Source organism: Prionailurus bengalensis, chromosome B2 (genome assembly GCF_016509475.1).
Source record: "Prionailurus bengalensis isolate Pbe53 chromosome B2, Fcat_Pben_1.1_paternal_pri, whole genome shotgun sequence".
In the NCBI taxonomy this organism is placed as follows: Eukaryota; Metazoa; Chordata; class Mammalia; order Carnivora; family Felidae; genus Prionailurus; species Prionailurus bengalensis.
The window spans coordinates 33,407,284-33,431,681 of NC_057349.1; the positions used below are offsets into that span (position 1 = coordinate 33,407,284).

Consider the following 24,398-nt stretch of genomic DNA (forward strand, 5'->3'; position numbering starts at 1 on the left):
GCGCCCGGGAGCGCAGGGGGAGCGGCCGCCGCGCCGAGGCCCCATTTGAAAGAAAAAAGGGCACGAAAAAGGAGGTGGTGGAGGAGGAGGGGGAGGAGGAAGAAAACGAAAAGGAGCGAGGAGAGGAGGAGAAAGAGGAGGAGGAGGAGAAAGGCGAAGAAAAAGAGACGGAGCCTGAGAGACGGAGAAGGAGCGAGAGAGGAAGAAAGAGAGGCAGAAAGGGCGTGTTTCTGGCGCTGCGTTTCCCCTCCCCTTTCTCAGGTCCCTCGCTCGGGCTCTGCGCGCTCTCCGGCTGCAGCTCTCTCCGGGCGAAGCTGGGAATTGGGTGGGATTACACGCAGCAGCCCCGCCGCCGCCGCTAGCCGAGCCCGGCTTGGAGAGGGCGGGGGTTCCCCTCCGTCATCGGCGCCGGGCGCCCCCAGCCTCTCTCCGCCTCGCTCTCCCCGACGTCGGGCCGGGAGAAGCCGGCAGCATCGGGAGCCTCCCGCCGAGGGCACCGCGGTCCGCACCCCGCTCCCGCAGCCCCCGGTCCGGCCCCGGCGGGACGCCCCCTCCCCTCCCCCCTCCGCCGCGCGGGGGCCCGGCCGGCTTCCGCCCTCCGGGGGCTGCGAGACCAGCCCCGGCCGCCCGGCCCCCGGGAGCTCCAGCCATGGGCTCGGGGCGCGTGCCCGGGCTCTGCCTGCTCGTCCTGCTGGTCCACGCCCGCGCCGCCCAGCACAGCAAAGCCGCGCAAGGTAAGGAAGGAGGGGCGCGCGGCGGCGGGGCTGCGGGGGCTGCGGGGCCCGAGGGCGGGGGTGCGATTTCCGAGGCGCAGGGCAGGTGCTGGGGAGCGTGCCGCTGTCAGAGCCTAGCACTGAGCACCCGCACTCCGGCTGGGGACCTAACCTCTGGGCGCTGCGTCCCGGGCGAAAGGCTGGAGGAGCCAGGAGCGACACGGAGCAGTGAGAAGTTTGGGGGACCCTGGGCAGAAGTCGCCACGCACCTCAGAATTCTTCCCGACTTCATTGCCACCCCAGCATCTTCGAAAGACTTCCTGTCCTCCAAAAGTTTGAGAGAGAATCTTCTCTTCTCAGACATTGCCAGAAACTTAAGCTGTGGCCTGGAGAGACTGAGAGAATGAAACTTTTCAGCCATGCCATGTATTTCTTCCCCTCACCCCCAGCCCTCATGCAAAGTCAGACAAAATTTCCAAGTTGTTGTCTTATCAGTAGAAAAATGTTAAAGAAAAATAGGATCTTTTCTGGAAAAAACCAGCTCGTCTCTCACTGGATGGTAAGGGGCTGAAGAAGAGAAGAAAATTTCTGACTGGCTCCCAGCAAGAATGTCGCTTTCTGCCTCTTTGGGGGGAAATCTCTTTCGTCTTGCATGGCTTTCATTTCTTATCATAATATTTATTTATTAAGGCCTCGGGTTTCCAATTCCATTTAAATCCAGGTCAGAATTGCATTAAAATAACAAAGTAAAATTCCAGGCCGGGGAGCTCTGACAGATCCCTCTAGGAATTACAGAGAGAGAGACAGGGAGGCCCTCCGGCCCCCATCCCTGACCCCAGGCTCATTGCCTGGCCAGTCCCAAGGCTTTGCTGGCAGAAACCAGGCTGGTGGGCTACAGATCTCTTGGGGACAGCCTCCCCTCCCCCTTGACCTCTTGCTGCACCCTTCCCCCATCATGTCCTCACCCGGGAAGAGATTTATATGGACAAAAAGAAAATTCCTCCTGGCAACGCTTTGCTGAGGAGGATATGATTCTGCCTATTGTCCCAGGGGCTCCTGAAGCCAAGCTGGGGTGTGGAAGTGGCTGAGCCAGAAGGGAAAGTTGAACTTGGGAGTTGGGGAAGCCTGAGTCTCTGGCAGTCGGGTCGCTGTGTCCCCGGAGACTGAGCACCTGGCCCTTAAGCTGCTCCGTGTACTGGATAGGCTCCCACTTCATTAAAAGGAAGGTGCCATATCAATGCCATCCTCTTCTCCCAAACACTGCCTCTTCAACCACCCCCTTCCTCCTCCAACCTGTCCTTTAACAGGACCCGAGTACTAGAGATTCTCAGCTGTCACAGACCAGACCCCACCCCCACCCCTTCCCACCCCAAACTGCCTCTTCTCCCATCCTGCTTCCATACAGCCCACGACCACTGCCACCCCCAGCCTGGGAGCAGCCCCTCTCCCACTGTGGATTTGCTTGTGTTTTCATAAACAAAGCTGGCTTTTGTAGTGTGTGCTGACTTACTCATAACATGGAATTAGCTAGGGAGTTTAGTCTGAAGGAAGGAACAGATTTCATTCGAGTAATCTAGAGACAAGATAAGGACCTCTTTCAACTTGGAGCCAGTGTCTGTACTGGCGTAGTGAGGCTGGGGGGGGGGGGGCTGGGGGCAAAAGGGGGAGCAAAGAGTATATTCAAGGGGGTTCCCAGGGCTGATGGAGACTCCTAGAAGGGACAGGTGCCAAGCGGAGATCAGCTCATTGTTCAGGAACAGAAGGACTCAGAATCCCTCCGAGGTGCTTCCTCTTTCATCAGACACCCTGCTGGGTGCTGTGGGGATATGCAGCCAGAGTGGAGGCCCCTGCCCTCAAGGAACTTACTAAGAGTTTTGTTCACTGTCTCCTATTCAGGCCACACTCACTCTGACTGGGCTGCAATTAGCTGTGCATCTTCCTTCCTTCTGATCCCTGAGTCTAGCCTGGCATAGAGTGGAAACTTGTCATTTCAGCTACCTTTGATGCTGCTATTCAGGAAATATATCAACCTGGACTGCCAGAGATTGCCTAACAACAGGTCTGTTGGTTTAGAGGGCTATCTCTGGACCCCAATCTGCAGGCCAGTGCCACAGGAAGGACAAGTAGTGACAAGCAGCCTTACCCATAGATGGGAGTGCTGTGGTCATCCCTTGCTCCCAAACATATCTCCTAGGTGTCACTAGTGCCAGCAGGTGTGCCCTTATGCCACATGTTTTTAAAGGAAGCTCTAGTGGGTTTCTTTAAATTATAGAAACTCTTGGCAAATACCTTGCACAGTTATTATACCTCTGGGTGTAGTGTGTATATGTGTGTGCGGGTGTGTGTTTATATGTAGAGTACAGGTACTATATACTTAAGCGCCTTTTCTCCAGAGATTCCATCCTCCCAAAGAACCAAAGTGGAAAGGGATGGGGAGGATGGGGAGAGACAAGAAAGGAAGCCCTGAGTATACAGGTGAGTGTGTGTGTGAGAGGGAAGTTTACCATGCTCACCCACAGGTGATGTAGTTGGGTGTCAGTGTCTACTGTGATTTGGTTATTAAGCGTGGATATGTACACTTTAGTATCTTTGAGAACTGTGTGTGGATTGAGTGGGTGGGTAAGCTTGTGTGACTACGAGTGAGTGAGCATGAGGGTACATGGTTTTGAGTGTTTTTCAAGTGCCTGTCTCTGTATTTTAAAGTAGACAGACTGGATAACCCAGATAATTGTTAACTTAAAAGCATTAATTTGCTTTGCTTTTCTTGGGGGGGGGGGGGGTGTGCAGCAGTGGTTAAAAAGACCTAATCCTTGCTTAGGGCTCAAGTTACAGCTGAATGAAAAGGTCTCCTGGCCTCCCGGGGAAAACTTGTCCCCAGGGCTGGCTCAGGAGAGCCAGCCTGGCCGTTTAGTTTACCTGGTTGTTTTCTCTTCTCATTAGGGATAAATTTTTGATAAAGTCTTGTATTTAGAATTCCAAGTAACACCATCCCTGGGACTGAGAGCGTTCCTCTGGCAGCAAACAGTGTCTCTCTGTCTCTGTACGTCTCTCCGGGTCTCTGTCTGGGAGTATGTGTGTCTCTCTCTTTCTTTCCCCCACCCCTCTCTTCCTCTTTAATGTGGCTGTTTCCTCTCCTCCCCGCTTCCCTAGGCTCCTGTGGCCAGCTCTTACAGTGAGGGGACTGTTCCTCCTAGCCCCTCCCTCCAAAATATGAAATGAAAACCATAACCGTGTCAGCGGGTGAGGGTGGCCCCGTCGGCAGCGGCTATTGCCCGTGCCCCATCCAGGCCATACTGGGGAGAGCGAGAGAGTCAGTCCCCACTCTTGGAGCCTGATCTTCAATCAGTTGCTTCTAAGCCTGTCTTCCTCCCCTACTCCCATTTTTCCAGAAGGGTGGAGAACGGGGGGGGGGGTGGACTACTTAGAAATTCCTCAGGAATCCCTTTGACCTTTCCTCTGTCAGTGACATGTCCCCCAGGGTGGTGGGGAAAGGCTGGGGCCAGGGAAGAACTTCTCTACTTCTTCCCCCTCATCTCCTGGAGTGTCTGCAGGGTGGAATGAGAGAGGGGAACAGAAGACACGGAGGCCAGAATTACTACAGGCAGAGAAAGAAGAAAGTTATCAGCAACCTCTAAATGAGATTGTTTTCTGAAACCTTCAGGAATCTGAGAGCATGAGAACCGGTTTGAGATGTGAGCGGCTGGGACCTGTTGTAAAAGGAGCTGGCCCTGGGTGTGAGTTTGGGAATGTGAGGTGTGCGTTCACTGGGGCGTGCGAGCGTGCGTGTGCATGACTCAGGGTGTGTGTGTGTGTGTGTGTGTGTGTGTGTGTGTGTGTGTGTGCGCGCGCGCGCGCGCGCAGTGCTCCAGTGAGAGGAAAAAGGAAGCGGGGCAGTGTGCGTTTTGTTTTCGTTGGAGAAGTAAAGAAGAGGAATGGCTTGGTCCAGTGCCTTGGATTGAGGGTGGGGGAAGGGAACGGATGGCTTCAGACCCTCTTGAGAAGATGGAGGTGGAGGGGCTTGCTGCCGGAACTCACCCCAGTCCCTGCTCCCGATTCTGGTCCCCGCGTGTCAGGGCGTGGGCCTCCTTTGACGTCCCGTACCCCTAGCACATGACCACTTGTAAGAAAGAGTCCCTGTCAGGGCTGGAAACTGCAGAGCTGCTCTGAGGCTGGCAGTGCCCGCAAGAGGCCCAGACCTGGGGACAGCTTCTTCAGGCTCAGTTATGAGACAGGAGTCTAGAAGCAGGGACTGCTGGTCCTTGGGGCGAAAGTGATACAATTGCCAACCCAGGGATGTTTGAGGGGTACAGGAGACAGTCACCTGGGCTAAGAGGGGGCATAGACCCTCCCCTCTCCCCCGTTGGCCCCTCTGTCACCAGACTGGCCATTCTCCTGCCGTGCCACGTACTGCCAGCTCCAAATGGCATGTGCTGGGGCGTTTGGTGCCAGTGGGTTTTGGTAGATGCAGAGCCTAAGGACTGGGACCTTTGAGAAAATAACTGAAATTCTCTTCCTCACTTGTAAAATGGACTAGAGTATCAGTAGGGTCCTTTTCAGCTCTGAGATTCTGCATATCTCATTGAGATCCTTCCTGCTGAAGGCAGAAGACACTATAGCAAGCCTTGGTCCTGCAGCCAGGCCTCTGCAGGCTTCTCACCTGACACTCAGGCCCTCTTTTCCCTGGACCCTACTCTACTGTTCCCTGCCTGAGTCTGTCACTTGGCTACTCCTCCCTTCTTGCTCCACCTCAGTTTCCTGGGGCCACAAGTACCTGATAGCTCTCTGTCCTTAAGTAGAGTATTTCCCCCTCAAAACAGCCCCTACAAAACAAATGTGTGTTTGAGCGTGCGTGTAACAACATTGAAAAGTGGAGCTGAAATGTCTGTATTCTGGGAACTGAATACTATCTGGGCAAGGCCCCTAGGCCCCAGTCCTTGGTCCTACATCATAGATTCTCAACTCCAACACTAGCCCTCTGTACTCTGCTCCAGCCTCGACAACTCTCCCCTTTTCAGACCAAGGCACTGTTTTGTAGTTGCCATTGGATGCACTGATTCGGCCCTATAGGTGAAAAGATGACTCCTAAATAGGGCACTGTGGCCCTCACTCTTAACCTATGGTTTCCCTGTGGCTGTAACCATAGCCCTAGAGAGCTGTGGGGTTTGGATTTTGGAGCCCCAAGCTAGGGGCTGTCCACATCCGGTCACTGATGGTGACAAGCTGAGGGAAAACCTGGGTAGGAGCTGCTAGGCTGGAGGGAAGATCCAGAATAAGGAAACAGATCTAAGGAGTCCCTGGGTGAGGGTAGAGTGTTGGGATATGTGGACATGGGGGGCAGGGGGACTGGAAGAAAGGGGGAGCTTAGAGGCTAGACCCTGGGGAGCAAGTTTACAGAGAGGACGTTTTTACAAGTTTCTAATTATATTTATTTGGAGTTTTCCTCTGGCGGTTTGAAGCTGTTAACAGCAGGAACCTGTATCCCTGGTGTTTGTTTTTGTTTCTAACCAGCTGCTTGGCCCAGCATAGTGAATCCAAGGGCAGGAGACACCTGCCCTCTGCCGCACTGCCCACCCATTCCTCATTGCACATCTGTCTGTGCCTACCATACTGCACTGCCCTCCTTCCTTGCCCACCACTCAGCCCTGCCCTCCCTCCAGCTACCCCCATGCCCAAAGCCTCCGGGCACCCACATGCCTACTGCTGATTTCCTACCAGGAACATCCAGATGTCAGTTCCAGGCCATTCCATGGTTATGTATCAGATGCTTGCTTCATGCTGAACCATGTGCTGAGTTGGGGCAGGGTTGGGGGGTGGGGGGGACACAATGACTAAGGCACAGATTACTCCCTCAGGTGTTTATAGATAATAGCACGTAGTGAGCAAGTGCTGAATGAGGAGTCAGAAAACCCAGGGTCTGGCTCTGCACAAGCTGTTTGCTCTTTCCCTCTCTGGGCTTGTTCCCCATCTATGTATTGAGAGACGGAACCATTTGAGGACCACGTGAAATAACGTATGTGAAAGCTCTGCACACCTAATTATGCATCACCTGACATCATTGTTGTTTACGTTATTTTCTCCATCAGTTTAAAGAGATCAGACTGATAAATCATGAAACTGGAACCTGCCTTTGCCCACCACCTGCCTCCCTGCCCCCGTCTCTCCAGTGTTCTATTCTTTCCTCCCTCCCCCTAGGATCCCCTACCAACCCAGCCTCTGAAGGCCTCTGACTCAGGGTTGGTTTCATCTGTCCACACTGAAAAGGAGAAAATTATTGTCCATGTGGGGTACATTCAGATGAGCAAGGAGCTAGTTTAGGGATAAGGTGGTAGGAACTTCAGAGAGAAACTCACCAAGGCCTCTTGATGGTGATAAGACTCTCAGGTCAGCCCCACTCTCCTCCAGTCACCAGGCACCAAGTTCTTTTCCTGGCTCTTCAGCTGAGTAGGCTAAGCTTATATAAGAGGAAGCCTACTTTTTTTTTTTTTTTTTTTTTTTTTTTTTTTAAATAAAAAGAAGAAAGTGCTCTGTCTCCTCTCCTTGGGGTCATTTGTATGATTTCCTGGACTCTCTCCAGGCCTTCTTTGCCCCTGCCTACACTTTGCCCAGGCTGAGGATGGGCCCAGGCTCCAGTTGAGGTCACAGAGTCTCCACCCAGTTCCGAATCGGGAAGACAGCTTGAGAAGCCACAGCTAGGAAGCCAGGCTCCACCAGTTTCCCGAGTTACCCTTTTGATCTAGAGGTAGGGTACACGTACACACATACAGCTATGTGTGTGCAGGCTGCAGGTTAGGGTGTCATGGCCAAAGGTGGTTCTGCTTTGGATGTTACTTAACATGGAGGAAAGTTTAAGAGAACTAACCAGGAGCAGTAATAGTATGCTGGTCTCAAGTAGACCCTGGTGCCCTGTCATCAAGAGCTAGTTAACACTGAGGCTGAAGAACATCTATTGAATAAGGATGTTCTGAAGAGACACCAGAGCAGCTCCAGATACTATCTGAAGACCCTGAGAGCCTATGGATCCTATTCCTATACCCTGGATTCATTGGTCCCAGTCTCTTCTGGCCTCTGCATCACCAAATGGATGCCTTTAAGTGGGTATCTTCCTTTCTCTGAGTTTCCTATCCCCTTACCCTTAATTTAAGATAAATTTCCTAGGACTGCTCTCCACCTAGAACAGTAGGGGGGGTAGTCACAGGAAGATAAAAAGCTTTTTCCTTGTAGTAACATAGAACAGAGAAGATGCCACAAATATGGACCTCATCCACTTCCCCACCAATCCATCCATCTATCCGCCGATACATCCACCCATCTGTTTTACAAATATTTACTGAATGCCTCAAGTATATTACTCTGTCTTGTTCACAGCTGGATGCCCAGCTCCTGGCACAGTGTTTGGCATGTTGCAAATGCGCAATAATTATTTGTTGAGTGGCTGAATGAATATGTTCAACTCCCTTCTAGCAGCCATGTGGCTTTCAAAGATTCGGAAGCCACAGCCTCAGGAAGGCTTCAGGAGGAAGGTAATACATGTGAACTAAATAAAAGTTAAATAATGGTACAAGGCAGCATGCAAGGGTATCACAAGTGATTGGTCAGGAGATCAGAGAGCCTGCACTAAGCCCACATACCCTGGGCCAACCTGGCCTGGGCAAGAAGGATGTCAGTCAGGTGGGCACATTAGGACCCCAGGCAGGCTGCTTTGGACCTTCTCACTGGGCCCAGCCAATCTGCCCACACTACCCCCAGCTGCTGTGAATGGTAGGGTAACTACTGTAGTAATGTAAAGGTGGGTAGGTTTTCCCTAGGGGTGTCTGCTTATCTGCAGCCTGCATTCTGCTCATTTCCATTTGTTGTTATTCTTGAGCTGGACTTGGGCCAAATTTTGAAGTAGATGAAGTGTTTCCTTGAGGGTCCTCCTGCTTTCCTTTTGGGGTATACTTTCCAATCTTAGGATTGCCTATGTTCAAATAATCCACCCTTTCTGGTCTGCCCTCTCCTCCTTTGTACGCCACCCCCATATCCCACCCGTCCTCCCCATACTGAGCAGAGTTTATGGAGCCTTCTGCTAGGTGCTGAAGCAAATCCAGAAGAAATGTCAGATGGTGCTGGGGAAAGCTGTTGCAGTTACAGACCCATGCATTCATGCCAGGAGAGGGTGAGGCAGGGAGGTCTTATCTGTAGTATCTCTGCAGCTGCCACTCTCCCCCAATTCAGCTTTTGATCCAGCCTCATACCTGGGGTGGTGGTAAAAGCACAAACGGATAGCAACCACAAAGGATTGTGGAGAGCAGCTTTTTGGTTAAAACTGGCCTCTTATATACTTCATCCTCCATCTTGGGCAGCTTCCAGCATGGGTGGGGCAGGTGGTGGAGGAGGTACCTTCAGGGCTGTGTCTCTCCAAAGTTCCCTGTACCATCACATGCTCTCTCGGTGCCGCATTTCCCCACACCAGGCCTGAAATGGGGCTCCGATAAGGGGAAGGGAGGAGCAGAGATGGGTTCAGAAATGATACTGAGGAGAAAGTTGGAGAGAAGGAATAAAAACGGCGGACCTTTTTGAGCACTTACTATATGCCTGTGCTGCAGCGCTAAATACTTGATTAGTATTAACTAATTTGATGTTCATGGCAGCCCCATGAGGAGGCACTATCATTATAATTCCCATTTACAGAGAAAGGAGCAGGGAAGTTCAGAAGCTGGCCCAGGACCACACAGACACTGGCAGAACTGGCATTTGAACTGACACAGTATCACTCCAGAAACCCTTTTCTCAAACACTCTGTCATCTTGCTGCCCCCAGTGTCTTCCCAGGTCAGGCAAATGATCTATTCACATTATCTGAGTTGGGAAAGGAAGATAGACAGCAGCCCAGCCTCACCCTGGAAATCCAGATGCAGCTGGTCTAGAAGAGTGCCTAGATATCCACATTTTTAAAAAGGCCCCCAGGGAATCCCAGTGTGTAGCCAGGGTCGGGAATCACCAGTCTAAACCAATCCATGTCCAACTAGCATCAACTGTTTGTCAGGTCGGTAGAAAATACTTGCACCCTCAGAGCTGAAATGAGACTATTCCCATGGGTATTGAAGGGATCCCTGCATGGACAAATCGTGGGTGGGCAGATGTGGTGAAGGCAGCTCTGAAAGAATGGACTGGCAAAAGGAGGAGACACTGGATATAATTTGGGGCCCTATTTCAGAGCTCTATTTTAGGCCTGAACTGCTTCGAAAGATTCCATTCAAATGGTTGAAGGGTCCTGTCCTCAGTGAATAACCAGCCAAGTGAGGAAAGTTGAACATGCCAGACGAGACGGCATTCAGCATTAGCAGAGCAACTTAGCAATGGCAGCAAGTGAGCCGAGGCAAACGGAGTCCTCTGGGACCTGAAACTCTTTAGGAATAGGGCTTACCAGGAAGGGCTTTGGGGAAGGCCATTTTGAGCCAGATTTGGGAAGCTGGGAACAGAATGGCTAGAAAAGGGAGGACTGCATATCCAATGTGAAGAAGGAGATGTGTGTGAATGCTTGGATGGGGGCAGAAGGCTTAGATGTTGTAGGGGGAGTAGGTAGGAGATAAAGTCTTCCAGAGCAGAGACTCTTTGCTGGAGAAGGAGAAGCACTCTGAGCAGGGAGATGAGGTTGTGGGTAGGATGGTGGGAGAAGCCCAGGTGCTGGAAGAGTCTAAAGGCATTACCAGGAAGCCTGGGTTTGCTGCCATCAGCACCGGGGGCACTCTGGTACTAGTTAGCAGGGAACAGGAGGCAAAGGAAAGAACTGAGAGCCCAGAGAGCCTGGTGCAGACTCCAGCGAAGCACCCAGGGATTCAGAGATAGGCATGTACCTCTGAGATGGCCCCAGAGGGAGAGCTTCTAGATGGGGTTCCAAACTGCCCTGCTGGCTGCTGGGGAAGAGATGGCAAGAACAGAAGACGGCTCAAAGCAGGACAGACAGGATGATTATTAGCCACTGGGATTGTCCAGTGCCCCATGCCAGCCTCGAAGACTTACAAGGGTCACCACAAGGAGGGGGCGATCAATCATCCAGTCCCCCCTCCTCCAGGGACCCAATAAGAATATATAAACCAAGCCTTAGGCCATTCAAACATTGGAATTAGTTAAAAAAAAAAAACACCAAACTTTCCCCACCATGGAGGGTGTGTATAAATGCGGGGACAGACAATAAGGACAGGACCTCTGGGTGCCTTGTCTTTCTTCATACATTTAGCCACATTTGAAATCTCTTTCTTCTGACTGTCAAATGTTTATCCAACCTCCAAAACTCTACTTGAATCCCACTTCTCAGGAAGTTTTTTGATCCCCCAGGCCTAAGAGTACCCCTTCTTAATTCTGAGAGCAGTGCTCCAATAGGACTTCCTGTGATGTTGGAAGTGCTGACCACTGATGGTGGCCACTAGCCACATATGGCTATTGAGCACTTGGCCTAATGCAACTAATAAACAGAATTTTAATTTAAATTTAAGTAGCCATATGTGCCTCATGGCTACCATCATATAGACAGCACAGTCCTAGGGTATCTGTTGTCAGAACCAGCTTCTCTACATTGGGAACATATTATTTACCAGCCATGTTATTAGGTACTTTACACAAATTAGCTTATCAACTATTCGCAGACTCTCATGAGCAGTATTATCCCCATTTTGAAGAGAAAGAAATAAGAGAATCAGAAAAGCCTCCCTAGAGAGGTAGAGCTGGATTTGAATCTGAGATTGACTGGTTCCAGAGCTTAGGCTCTATTTATGAGAGTACATTTCTTGGTACCATTTATTCTCCATCAGTTGAACCAACTGATACTCCATGCAGGCTCTTACTTTCTACAGAGCTCCTTCTTGCCCTCTCTTATGAACTAGTCTTCATGCCCCCCTTCTCTGTTCCTTCGCTTTGGAATGAGTTCCCAGGGTGGGCCAATAGGCAGACACCGTGACTACAGAGCCTGAATGAGGTGAAGAGTGTGAGTTACGGCAGTTAGAATCACCCAGCACAGCTGACTGCAGAGCAGTCGAAGAGAGTTGGAAGGTAGATTGCAGAGCTGAATAGAAGCTCAGAAGATTTGAGGCAGGGTGTTTGGGGGCACTCTTCCAAATTCCAGTTCTCTTCTTAGCCTCAGGAAGCCTCAGTCCTTGCCCCTGAAGTACTTCTCGAAATACGAAAACAGAAGACAATTAACTGTTTCAAGCTAGGGCTCATGGGTGTCTATAAATTGAGAGCAGTTACTGGTCCACTCACTCATTCAGGTTCAGTAAAAATAAATCAAGCACCTTAAGGATTTGGATTCCATAGCTTGGCGATAAGGCCTGAGAATCTGCATTTTAACAAAAGCCAGGCAATTCTACACTGTCTTGATTTCTTTAAAAAAATTTTTTTCACATTTACTCACTTTTAAGAAACAGAGACAGAGCACGGGTAGGGGAGAGCAGAGAGAGAGAGAGAGGAAAACAGAATCTGAAGCAGGGTCTATGCTCTGAGCTGTCAGCACAGAGCCCAACACAGGGCTCCAACCCACAAACCATCAGATCATGACCTGAGCCGAAGTAGGATGCTTAACCAACTGAGCCACTCAGGCACCCCATGCACTGTCTTGATTTCAAATCCCATTTCTTTATTTGCACATTGCTACTTATACACTTGGGTTTCCCAGTTCACAGCTAGAAGTAATCTCTTCCTCCTCTGATCTTCCTTTTAATAGAGGTGGTCAGGCCTGGCTGCACATTGGACTCACCTGGGGAGCTTTAGAAAAATACTGAGGGCTAGTTGACCAGAACCTCCGGGGATGGTGCTGGGCATCTCCTAGGGAGTTAACTCTGATGATGTGTAGCCAGGGTTGAGGACCCCCTCCTCTTTTCTCTAATGTCTTTGGGGCACTCAACTACACCCTGCTTCATATTACTTATTTGTCTCTCCTTTTGGCTGGGCCGAGTCACTGCTGAGCCTCCATGGCCTTCAGTATAGTACCTTTCACAAAAACACCCTATAAAACATTGTCAACTGAATGCAACATTTAGCCATATTTTAGCTCAGCTTTATGTACACCAAAATACTGCCTCAGAAGTTGGAATCTTTGGCGCAAAGACGATCAATGATTCTCTTTCCTAGGTCCTTTCAGAACCATCCTCTTTTTTGCTAGATCTTGGCTGCTTCTTCCTTGAACATAGCTCTGTGAGTAGAGTAGCACCTTGTGCCAGAGTGAGAGCCAGGAGCAAGAGGAACACCTTGGGTTAGAGGGAAGAGTTCAGGGAGGCAGACTGATGAGCCTGAGTCAACTGGACAGTCACAAGGGCTCCACTTATCAGGCTTCAGATTGCTGATACCAGCCCCTGCCAGGTCCCAGTCCCTCTGCTGTTGACAGCACAGGGTCTGAGGGAAATCTTCCAGGATGGAACTTCTTTCCTCTCAAGATTCTTCGCACAACGATGGGCAAGTGGGAGCAGGCCTGGTCTCAAGCAGAATTGTAAGGCAGATGAGGATTTCTCAGGTGGCCCCTTTCCTTCCTTTCTTCCTCCCTCAATTACTAAGGGCCGCTGGACCCTGCCACTTTTCCAGAGGCCACTGTCCCCATGCCTTTTCTCTTCCCCCTCCGTCTAAGCCTGCTCCGAAGTGAGGTAAACTAATTCATGCTAAGTTGAACATTTCTAGTCAAGGTAAGTGTGCTACCCAGTCCAAGGGTTTTTTGTTTGTTTTTCAATCAAAGAGAAGTGTTTCAGATGATGGAATTTTAGCTGTCATTGTGGATTAAGTATTTCTGAGGGGAGTGGGGGCTCTTTCTGAATTCCTGAAATTACAGAGTCAGCCCACTCTGAAATCAGAAGGGTGTGGGAGAGCACCTGCTTCTGGAGGGGTCACTGTCTCTACATTAGAGGAGAAGGGATTTTGCCCTTAGGGAACCACCTTCAAGACACCCCTTGGAATGCACTGACAGAGGGTCTCAAGTGCCTCCTCTGCCCCTGCCAGATGTGGACGAATGTGTGGAGGGGACCGACAACTGCCACATTGATGCTATCTGCCAGAACACCCCACGGTCATACAAGTGCATCTGCAAGTCTGGCTACACAGGGGATGGTAAACACTGCAAAGGTGAGGCGGGGAGGGTGCCTGGAGAAGGGGGGGGGCCTGCTTGAGTGTGGAAATGGGTGCCACTGCCCAGAGTTAGCCACACTGTGCAGGACAGTAAGGCCTGCAGTCCCTGCTGGCATGGAGAAGGGGCTTGGGAGTGGTGGCCAGCTACTTTTTTCCCAGAGAGGGCACCATTTTCTCATTTGCTCAAAGGCACCATATAGCCTAGCTGAGGTTCTGCTGGGAATAGTTCACAGCCTCACAGCTTGGCCGGGGGCGGGGGATCAGGATCACAGGACTGAGGCCTGAGGCTCCCTGACACTGGAACCTCCATCTTTAGACCCTTACACCATACCCACAGGATGAGAACAGTTTACCCCAAGGGAATTTCATACCATAAACAAACACATTCTTCCCCCCTCATAATTAAAGCAATGCAAATTAAAGCAGTCTTGAGATGTTATTTTAAATTTACGACCTTCAGTGTTGGTAACACTTTAGCGGACAAGGTACACTCGTTAATTCTTGGTGACACTATGAATTGAAAAGTGATTTTGTCACACCAGCAGGAAATTTAAAAAGTATGTATACCCTTTGACCCAGAAATTTTATTCTTGGGAAACTACTCAAGGGAAATTCAAAGAAAATAACACACAGGAGATGTCCTTTAATGCATTATTTACAATAGTAAAATAAATGGAAGGGATCTAACAATAGAGAATAGATTAATGAATTATGATTTGGCAACACAGTGGAATATTCTGCAACCATGTACAGTGGTAATTAGAAAGACCGGGGGGAGACGTGAAAATGTTTATGACTTAAGTTTAGATAAACAATAGTAAAATGCAAAATGGTTTGCAGGCTATGAAAGTAATTATGTAAACACACACAGAGAAGGTTATACACACACACACACACATACATAACCACCACAAAGCTGAACACAGGGGTGGACAGTGGGAGGCATGTCCAGCTGCCTCAGATCCTCTTTGCTCACAGATGTGGATGAGTGTGAACGAGAAGATAATGCAGGTTGTGTGCATGACTGTGTCAACATCCCTGGAAATTACCGATGCACCTGCTATGATGGATTCCACCTGGCACATGATGGACACAACTGTCTGGGTGAGCAAGGGAGAGGAGGTGTGGGCAGGGGCTGTCTTGTGGGGGAGGAGGTGTTTTCAGCCCTTCCCAGTTTCCAGGCAAAAAGAGGAAGGTGATCAGAAAGTGGCATTCTCACAAAATAGAGAACAAGGTCAGTCTCCCCTTTGAGACAGGGTACTGAGGATGAAATAATCCTGCTGCTGGATGAAAAACAGCAGAGGAGATGGTGCTAGCAAGTGCTCCCAGGACAAGGGTCAGAAGATGACAATAGTGGGTTTAGCCATATAGAGCAGAGCATGGTGGAAGGTGATTTGGCTGCACCAGATCCTTGCTCTCCTGCTTACTATCTGTGGGGCCTTAGGCAAATCAACTAAATCTCTGGGAACCTCAGTTTCCTCATCTCTAAAATGAGGATGGTAATATCCCACTCAAAGGCTGTTGGGTGAATCACCATGAGACAACATGTATAAAGAGCCCTGTACAATCCTTAGCAGAGTAGGTGTTCAATACATGGGAGGAATGTTGTTGTTGATGATGATGATGATGGTGATGATGATGATGATGCTTCTTCCCTGGCCCTGGGAAGCCTCTGGCCCTTGAGGCTGGTTTTCTCCCAGCTCATCCTGCAATCTCCAGGTTCACCCTCTCCTCACTTCTTAGGCCTCAGTCTGACCTGATCTTTGTCCCAGGGGCTGGAGCAGAGATAGGAGAATCTCTAGGGCACTAAACTCAACTTTGGTCTCACATCTTTTTGGAAAATTACTGGGACCATGTCAGATTCTTCCCCAAGCAGAAAAACTGAAGCCCATAGCAGAACAGGAATTGAGATGTGAAGCCAGGGGTCCTTTTCCAAATTCTTCCTCTCTGCTCTCAGAACAAAAATAGGAGACTGGAAGACTAGAAGACCAGGAAAGGAAGAGAAGTAAGAGGAATGATGCCCAGAAAAGCAGCTAGGCTGCTTCCCCAACTGACCAAACCAGTGAATTACCTGACGTTCTATTAGTCTGAGAGCCTCCTTGCTACAGAGCTGCCTCTAAACCCAGTCACATTCCATCTTTGGACCAGGCTTACATGCTTCTACTCCCAACCCGGGCCTTTACATCCTGATTCCTGCTGGACCCTTCCCCCTCCAGCCCTGGCCACCTCTCCCACCACTGTAGCTACCGGGAAGGACCTCACTTTTCTGCCCAGTTATTTGTGAGGGCCTCTTTGGGGACTCCTTTGGAAAGAGAAGCTGTGACACTTTGACCAGGACAGAGAGTTTCCTGCAGGACCGGAAACATCAGCTCCTGGTGTTTGGTTGCCTTTGACCTTACTAGGCCCCTGATTCTCACCAAGTCTTATTTCCCTGTGTTTGGGGGGAAACTAGCCAGAGGGATAACAGAATGAGTAGGTATGGAAAGGGTCAGAGGGAGCAGAGGTCTACCTAACCCTAACCCCAGGGTTGGGGTTCAAAGCCTCAACTCTTCCTTTGGCTTTTAGGGGAACCCTAAGTCATCCATGCCCCAGGTCTGTTTCTCCACTGAGAATTGGAGGAAAGAACTTGGCTAGAGCAGCAAAGTCATAAGGTTGGATTAGAAGGGAACATATGGAAGGATGGAATGTAGGATGGGCCACAGTGGAAGATGGATGGGGAGAAATCAGGGGTGTAGTGACAGAGGGGGAAGGGACAAGAATAAGGCAAAGGAAAGTATACCTCTCAGGCAGGAACCTGCTGGATCCATGCCCCTCTGCCCTTGGCCAGATGGGGGAAAGGACAGGGTTTCAGGGATCAGCAGAGAGGATGGGAAGAGAGGAGCAGTTGAGGGCCTCAGGAGCTCTAATTCCAGCTCCTCTGTTTGGAGACCAATCTCCCTGATGCCTCCTGGGCCAAGGAAGACAGAGAGGGGCTATGGATTTGGGAGGGCAGTAGGTAGCACAGAGAGGGAGTCAAGGCATTCAAGTGAGAGCCCCCAAATAAGCTTAGCTCTGGGACCTGAGGGTGGTGATTTGGGGTGGTGATTAGGGTGTGGCCTGGCAGCTCTCCTCCCATCCCTCCTCGCCAAGCTACCAGACTGTTTTGTTAAACCAAAATAGGAGAAAGGCTAGGGACTATGGCAGCAAGCCCAGGCATGGGGAGGGAGGAGAGGAAGGATGGGGCTGTAGCCTGTCCACAAAAATGGTCCCTGCCCTGCGAGGAGTTGAGGCTTGCTGCCTTTACCCATTGTTGCCCCTCAGACCTCAGCACCATGGCCATAGTTCTCCCTGCACTTAGAACCAGATCCCAGGTTCTCTCATTCCCTGGCTGCCACCAACTGCCCATTTCTCTTCCTGACAAGTCTCCATCTTTATTTTCACCTCTGTGCCTCTTAGCCTGGCCCCTTTCCTGATTTCCCCTGGCTTCACACCCAATTCTGACAAGTGAGTGAAAGGGAGGCAAGTCTTCACCTAAGTGAGCCAGGTTTAAATGTCCCCTCTCCAACTGTTTAGCTCCCCAGCTCTGCCCTCTTTGGGTGGCCTCTTCAAAAACAGTGAAACATTAGCTGATGAGTGGGTGAGAACTTGCTGGCCTGAGGCTGGGTGCTGAATTAGAGTCGGGAAGTGTGTGCTAGATTCTTGACTGTTTCAGCCCTTGGTGCTGAAGTCTCAGGGCATACTCTGGAGCCTGGCCTGCACCCCATGGCCTCACCAACCACCTATCCTACACAGATGTGGACGAGTGTGCCGAGGGCAATGGTGGCTGTCAGCAGAGCTGTGTCAACATGATGGGCAGCTATGAGTGCCACTGCCGGGAGGGCTTCTTCCTCAGCGACAACCAGCACACCTGCATCCAGCGGCCAGAAGGTCAGCCCATGACCTGAGAGGTCCCACCCCTGAACTCCCAGGCTTCTCTCTACCTGCTGGGGAGCTTTCCCTCAGGACCCCCTGGGTCTCATCCTCTATTCTCAACCCCACTAGCTCCTTCTCTTGTCCCTCAACCCATCACATCCTAAGGGCTCCATAGACAGATGTTGTGCTGGAGCAAAATCTGGGGGAATCCATCTGGGGTTGGGATCAGTGTGGGATTGAGGTTACTATGGGGCATCCTCTGTGTCAGACCCAAGGTGGATGTCGTGCCTAAGTATAGATATCTGGGCTCTAAGCTGCCGTTATCTGATGGGCTCACTAATGCCTTATTCCTTGAATTGGATAGGGAGGGTGAGGCAAGAATAGTGGAATACTGTTGTCTATTTCTGTGATGCAGCCTCCCCCCCACAACACTGACTATGACATCCCTGAGGGCAGGGACTATGTCTAATTTATCTTTGTATCTCTGGAACCTAATACACTGCTCTGCGTGCAGTGGGAGCTTAATAAATATTTGTTGAATAAAATCTTATAGTAATTAGGGGTACTTGGCTGGCTCAGTTGGTAGAGCATGTGATTCTTGATCACGGGTCATGAGTTGGAGCCCCACATCGGGCACAGAGTTTACTTTAAAGCAAATCTTATAGTAATTTCTATAGTAAAAAATCTGTACCAATTTCTTCCCACTCACATTGTTATCTTCTTCCCAGTTTGACTGAAAGCTCTTTGAGGGGAAATCATGTTTGTTTGTTTTAAAGATTTTACTTTTATTTTTTTGAGTTTTTTAAAGTTTTCTTTTAATGTTCATTTATTTTTGAGAGAGAGAGAGAGAGAGAGAGAGAGAGACAGAGTGCAAGTGGGGGAGGGGCAAAGAGAGAGGGAGACATAGACTCTGAAGCAGGCTCCAGGCTCTGAACTGTGAGCACAGAGCCCGACATAGGGCTTGAACCCATGAACTATGAGATCATAACCTGAGCTGAAGTCGGATGCTTAACCAACTGAGCCACCCAGGCACCCCGTAAGTTTTTTTCTTTTTTTTTTTTTTAACAGTTTAAAATGTTTATTTCTGAGAGGGAGGGAGGGGGAGAGAGGGAGGGAGGGAGAGAGGGAGAGAGGGAGAGAGGGAGAGAGAGGGAGAGAGGGAGAGAGAATGCACACACAAGAGGGTTAGGGACAGAGAGAGGGGGGGACAGAGGATCCGAAGCAGGCTCCATGCTGACAGCAAAGAGCCCAATGCGGAGCTCTAACTCACAACCCCAAGATCAAGAGTCACATGCTCCACTGAGTGGGCCAGCCAGATGCCCCAAGAGATGTTTTTTATTTTTCTGGGTCCTTCCTAAATCCACTAGTATGTAACTATTAGACACTACTTTTTTGTTGTCTCCAGGAGAGGGTGCTCGTGCAGGGTTTTGGAGGGCTGGGTATCAATACCTATACATCACTGAGAATGGCTCATTAGCACCCAGCTCTGAGCAGGACAGGGACTGGTGTCTCCTGTCTGTGTTGCAGCCCCAGTGGATTCTCTCAATTTCCTAGGCCCCAGCTACCCCACTAGTTCCTCTTCCACTAGGCATTAAGGAATATAGAGCACTCACCTCCCTCCTCTTCCTTTTTAGAAGGAATGAATTGCATGAACAAGAACCATGGCTGTGCTCACATTTGCCGGGAGACACCCAAAGGGGGTATTGCCTGTGAATGCCGCCCTGGCTTCGAACTCACCAAGAACCAACGGGACTGTAAACGTGAGATAATTGGGATGGTCGTTGGGGAGAAGAAGCAACGAAGAGGAAGGGTGTAGGGACTCAGCAGCAAGAGGTGGGAGGAAAAGGGAGCATGGGAGAAGCAACTAGATATGAGAGTCAGTCTCCAGATATGTGGCACCCAAGGAAAAGCAAGCTGACAGGCCTCCTGCCCTCTCTGCACAGTGACATGCAACTATGGTAATGGTGGCTGCCAGCACACGTGCGATGACACAGAGCAGGGTCCCCGGTGCGGCTGCCATGTCAAGTTTGTGCTCCATACCGACGGGAAGACGTGCATCGGTGGGTGAGGCTGGTGAACTCAAGGCCACCTGTGCTGGGAGTGGGGGTTGGGAACCAGGGGAGGGGGAACGCATGGGACCCAGGTGCTGGGCACAGAATGACTGGTGAGTGTACTGAAGACCCAGACGAGGCCAGGTCTAGTGAGGGATGACTCTGAGAGATCGCAGGGCTCACCCTCTTCTCCTCCCTGACCCATTAGTTCTCCTGCCCCACCCCTGGAGCCCCACCATCCTCTTTATCCAGGAGAAAGTGTTGTCAAACTGGGACTAATTAGCAGAGGTGCTTGTTGACCAAGGCTGTGCCCGAGAAGGGGAGGAGAGCTGGGGCAGTGCAGCTGGGAAAGCCTGACCAAAGGCCCTGGTTGACTAGTGTGGTAAGATGGGAGCTGTCACAGCCCACTGTCCCCACTCTGGAACTGAGGGTGGCAGAGAGTGTTCTCTCCTGGAACAACCATCCCGGGACTGACAAATGGGGTTTCCTGACTCCAGGTTTCTTCTTCCTGTCTGTGCTGTGTCTCCCTGTCCACTGCCCTTACCCTAGCCCTCATTTCCTCCTATTTCCTCCGCATCTCAGTGGTACTCTCTCACCTCTGCCTGTAGCCCTTCACTTCCCCACCAGCTCCAGCCTTCCATTCCTATTGCCCTGCTCCAGGGCCTTCTTAACACCTGGATCCCTTTTCCTGAATTCCTAGGCCTTCCCTCACATACTTTCAGGTACCAGAAATGAGCTTAATTCCTTAGTTCCTGACGTTTAATTCCTAATGCCTTATGCCTTTAGGTCTTTTGTGAAGGCCGATTACTGTGTGCTCACAGAGTGCTGAGAAACACAACGGGGACAGGTGTCCCTTTGGAGAAGTGGGAGGTGAAAGAGAAGAGTTTGGGCAGGGACAAGGGCTGTGTCTTGAGCCAGGCAAGGGCAAGTTTGGTCTGTGGGCACCAACAGATGCCATTCATCTCATGGGCTACAACATGCTGAGGGTGAGGAGGTGTGAACACAGTCACTCTGTGTATTTGTTACAGACATGATATTCACCTTCAGAACCAAACTGTCCCCATCTCACTCCAGAGACCCGGCCCATCTCTGCAGACGGCACTGCCTTAACCCCCAGACATGAGAACAGGGGAGCAGATGCTGCTGCTAAAAGGGTCTTTCAAAGGGGTGCCTGGGTGGCTCAGTCGGTTAAGCATCTGACTTCAGCTCAGGTCATGATCTCACAGTTCATGGGTTTGAGCCCTGCATCGGGCTCTGTGCTGACAGCTCAGAGCCTGGAGCCTGCTTCAGATTCTGTTTCCCTTTCTCACTCTGCCCCTCCCCCACTTATGCTCTGTCTCTGTCTGTCTGTCTGTCTGTCTCTCTCAAGAATAAACAAACATTAAAAAAAAAATGTTTTTAAAGGTGTCCTTCAAGTACCTGCTTCAGAGACTTGTACACACAGTTCTAAACTTCTTTAATTAAACCCCCTCCTGCTACACGTTTCCCTCTGAACTAACTCTTCAAAGACCCTAGAACATTTTTAGGTCCTCCTGTCACCTTCTCCTGGCTGGTTTGTTCCAGCTCCTTTCATCTTTTTCCTCCTAAGCCTAAATCTTCTGCTTCCTAAACCCTCCACCATCCCCTGGACACACTCACACATCCCCAGAGTCTCCCAAAAGAAACTGCATGCAGTCCCCAAAGAAAAGCTGCATGTGTCAGGACAGAGCTCGGGACCCATGAATGTGGGGCCAGATCCCCCTCTGGTGTCCCCCTGTTCAGATCGTCCTGAGCATGGCTGATTTTGAAAATACCCCCTTGTAAGCTTGAGCTCTTCTCTAATGCAAGACCCATTCTGTCTTCTGGACCATGGCCAAGTGAGGCAGAAGAGAGCAAAGGAGGAGGTCCTAGGGTTCATGGCTATGTCCTTCCCGAGTTCCTCTCCCTCTTCTCCAACAGAACTTATTTTGCCTTGCCCTGATCTCATGTTTCTCCCCAGCCCTGGTAGGAGGAAACATCATTGTTTGGGGCCACCAAGACATTCAGATTTAGTGGGGAGACTGAGAGGGCAGTACAGTTAAGCAGAAAGGGTGGGCCCCTTCGGGATTTGGCAGCTTGTAAGATTTGAGATTGCATCCCAGCTCTGCCTTTGGCATGCTGTGTGGTACTGGGCCCATGACTGCCCCTCTCTGAGACTGTTTCCCATCAGTCACCTGGTGGGAGCCTGGCTTCTTTGAGGATACCAGGCAGGACAAGGCTGAGGAATGAAGCATAGGAGTCTCAGGGCTCATCATTTGGGGCTAGTGGTTTGGGTCTACATGGTGGTGGAGGAGGGTGGGGAGGGGGCTGGGGCACAGTGGGCCACAGTGGCTGCTGCCCAGCATCTAAACAGCTTTTTTACAATGTCAAACAGGGGAAAGGCGGCTAGAGCAGCACATCCCCCCTCAGGCCGTTTCTAATGGTAAATATGTCTGCTCTCTCCGCTTGCTCTCACTGGCTTGCTAGGGGAAGGGCTAACCCGCTGGGGCTCCCACTAACCGCATGCCCACTGGGCCCAGCCTGACTGGACTCTAGCCTATTAGCAGGGCTCCCCTGCAGTCTCGGTACTGGGCCCATTGGGTGACAGGAAACCTGAGTCCCCAAGAGCTGGCCCAGGAGCCTTCGTGTTGGTTTTGTCTTTGTTCCTGTCACTGTCCTCCTCTCATGCTCTCTCCTCCTCCCACCTTCTCCCTCACCCACCTTCTAACACCTCACCTGTTCCCAGCCATCTGCCCCTCCCTTCTCTCTGCCTTCTACACAGCAAAAAACCCAGCAGCTCCATCTTACCCGTTGTGCCCACTAGGTGGCTGAGTTAGGGGTGGGATAGAGTTAGATGCCATCCCTCGTTGAGGCTGCTTCCTTGGGTTCCCCCCACACCAGCTCACAGCCCCAGCATCACTCGCCATTCTGTCCCACCATAATGGGTACAAGCATGACATCTGAATTCAGACTGACCTGAGTTTGAATCCTGCCTCTGCCACTTTCTAACCATATGACCTCAAGCAAGCTACTTTCTTCTCTGATCCTTAGTTTACTCTTCTGTAGACAGGGAGAATGAGAGTTTTCTCCTTTGGGGTTGCTGAGATGATTGAGACAGTGTGTGCAGAGCATCTAGTAAGTGCCTGGCACAGAATCAGCACAGATTAAACTGTGGTTTCATACTGCGACCTGAAGAGCAAAGGGTTGAGGCTGTGCCATCCTGCCGTCTCAACCCTGCCCTGGCTAATGCTGCCCTGCAGGGGAGGGCAGCTGTACCCAGCTTCCTCGTCTGACCTGAGATGTGTGTTGTGCCAGCTCTGCTGCTCCTCACCTTGGATCCCTCAGAACCTACCTAGTCTTAGCACAGGATCTGTTCCCCTCCCCCTGCTCCAGGCCTTGGGGGCACCTCTCCTTCTACTAAGAGCACTCTTGGGGGGAATGGCTAGGCTTGGAGCCTGAACTCAACATTCCCTCCCAGGTTTCTCCCATGGTCTTGGGGAACTTCAGGAGACTAAGGTGTAAGTGACACACAAGAGATCCCACTGTGGCTGCTCCCAGACCTGGGCATTTGAGTAACTGGGGCATGACCAGGGACCCACAGGCAGGGTTGGGCTTCTTCTGGAACCCTTGCTTTGGTGGTCTCCTTGGTGACAAGGGTTGGACCTGAGTTTTAGGAGTCAAAGATTTAAGAAAATGATAGTTCTCTGGTGCTTTTCTCATTCAGTTCCCCAGATTTGGAGAACCACTCTCCTTTCTTCCCCAGGAGAGGGTTTGGGATTCTGTCTTTCCAATGGGAGAATTCTAGGGCCCTTAGAGGGTGGCCCACACCTCCTCCAGAGTCCCTGAAGGGGGAGGGGTCTTGCACTATTTGAACTGATGGTTTTTCCCTGGGCTCAACTCATTCTCCTGAGCTGCAGTTTAAACTTGTTTATGTCTTGCAGAATGCAGAAGATAGGGAGAGTGACCTATCCATACTCCCTCTATTCTGACCCCTCAGCAAAGGAGTCTTACCAGTCAAGAGGGGGCAATAGAAGAGACCTAGCTCTGAGGTTCTCTAACTCTTTCATCTACTTTCTTACACCCTGCCTCCTCCTCTGAATTCTTCTTCTCTTTTGGCCCCCTCCCCTACCTAGACAATCTCTCCCCATTAGGAAAGAAAAACAACAACAGAACAGCCAGCTTATCTCCATCTGGAACTAAAAGGAAGGTTTGGGAGGTGTTGGGAGGTAGCTGGGGAGGGGCTGGGAAATGACCAAATATGTGCCTCTCCTCTGAGGATGAGCAGTCAGGCCTGGAACTGGGATCTTTTTTTAAGACAGCTGGGCAATCCCTCAGCTGTCTCCAGAATCACTAGGTTCACTCTTCCCAAGATTGCCCCACTATGACCCCCCCCCCCCCAACCACCACAGAGATAGTCACTGGAAAGAGGAGGAAACTTTTATCTGTCCCTTCTTGTTCCCTGGCGGCTGAGAACCACCCTTACTTAGCTCCCATCCCTCCCTGCACCCTCCCCTCTCCACCTCCTCCACCCCCTCAGCACATTCCTGCCTGACAGCTCTGGCTTGTACCTGCCTCACTGCTGTCCACCTTGTTTCAATCAAGTAGGGGGCAGGGAAGTGGACTGCTTGGCTGCACTTGTGAGGGGCTGGGGGCTGGGAGCC

At 50.9% G+C, this 24,398-nt stretch overlaps 1 protein-coding gene across 8 annotated transcripts in view; it reads left to right on the top strand.

Moving 5' to 3' along the window:
• Positions 1-595: 595 nt before the first annotated feature.
• The window catches only part of SCUBE3 (signal peptide, CUB domain and EGF like domain containing 3), a 34,725-nt gene continuing 10,922 nt past the window's right edge, over positions 596-24,398 (top strand). For 3 of the 8 annotated variants that reach the window (XM_043591235.1, XM_043591241.1, XM_043591240.1), the window contains exons 1-7: positions 596-734; positions 13,673-13,795; positions 14,777-14,902; positions 17,570-17,704; positions 19,324-19,449; positions 19,633-19,749; positions 22,133-22,180. In XM_043591235.1, the coding sequence (XP_043447170.1) occupies positions 650-734; positions 13,673-13,795; positions 14,777-14,902; positions 17,570-17,704; positions 19,324-19,449; positions 19,633-19,749; positions 22,133-22,180 (760 nt within the window). In that variant the 5' untranslated portion in view covers positions 596-649. The remainder of the gene's footprint in view (positions 735-13,672; positions 13,796-14,776; positions 14,903-17,569; positions 17,705-19,323; positions 19,450-19,632; positions 19,750-22,132; positions 22,181-24,398) is intronic. The other 5 variants (XM_043591239.1, XM_043591236.1, XM_043591243.1 and 2 more) reach the window with 5 other exon arrangements.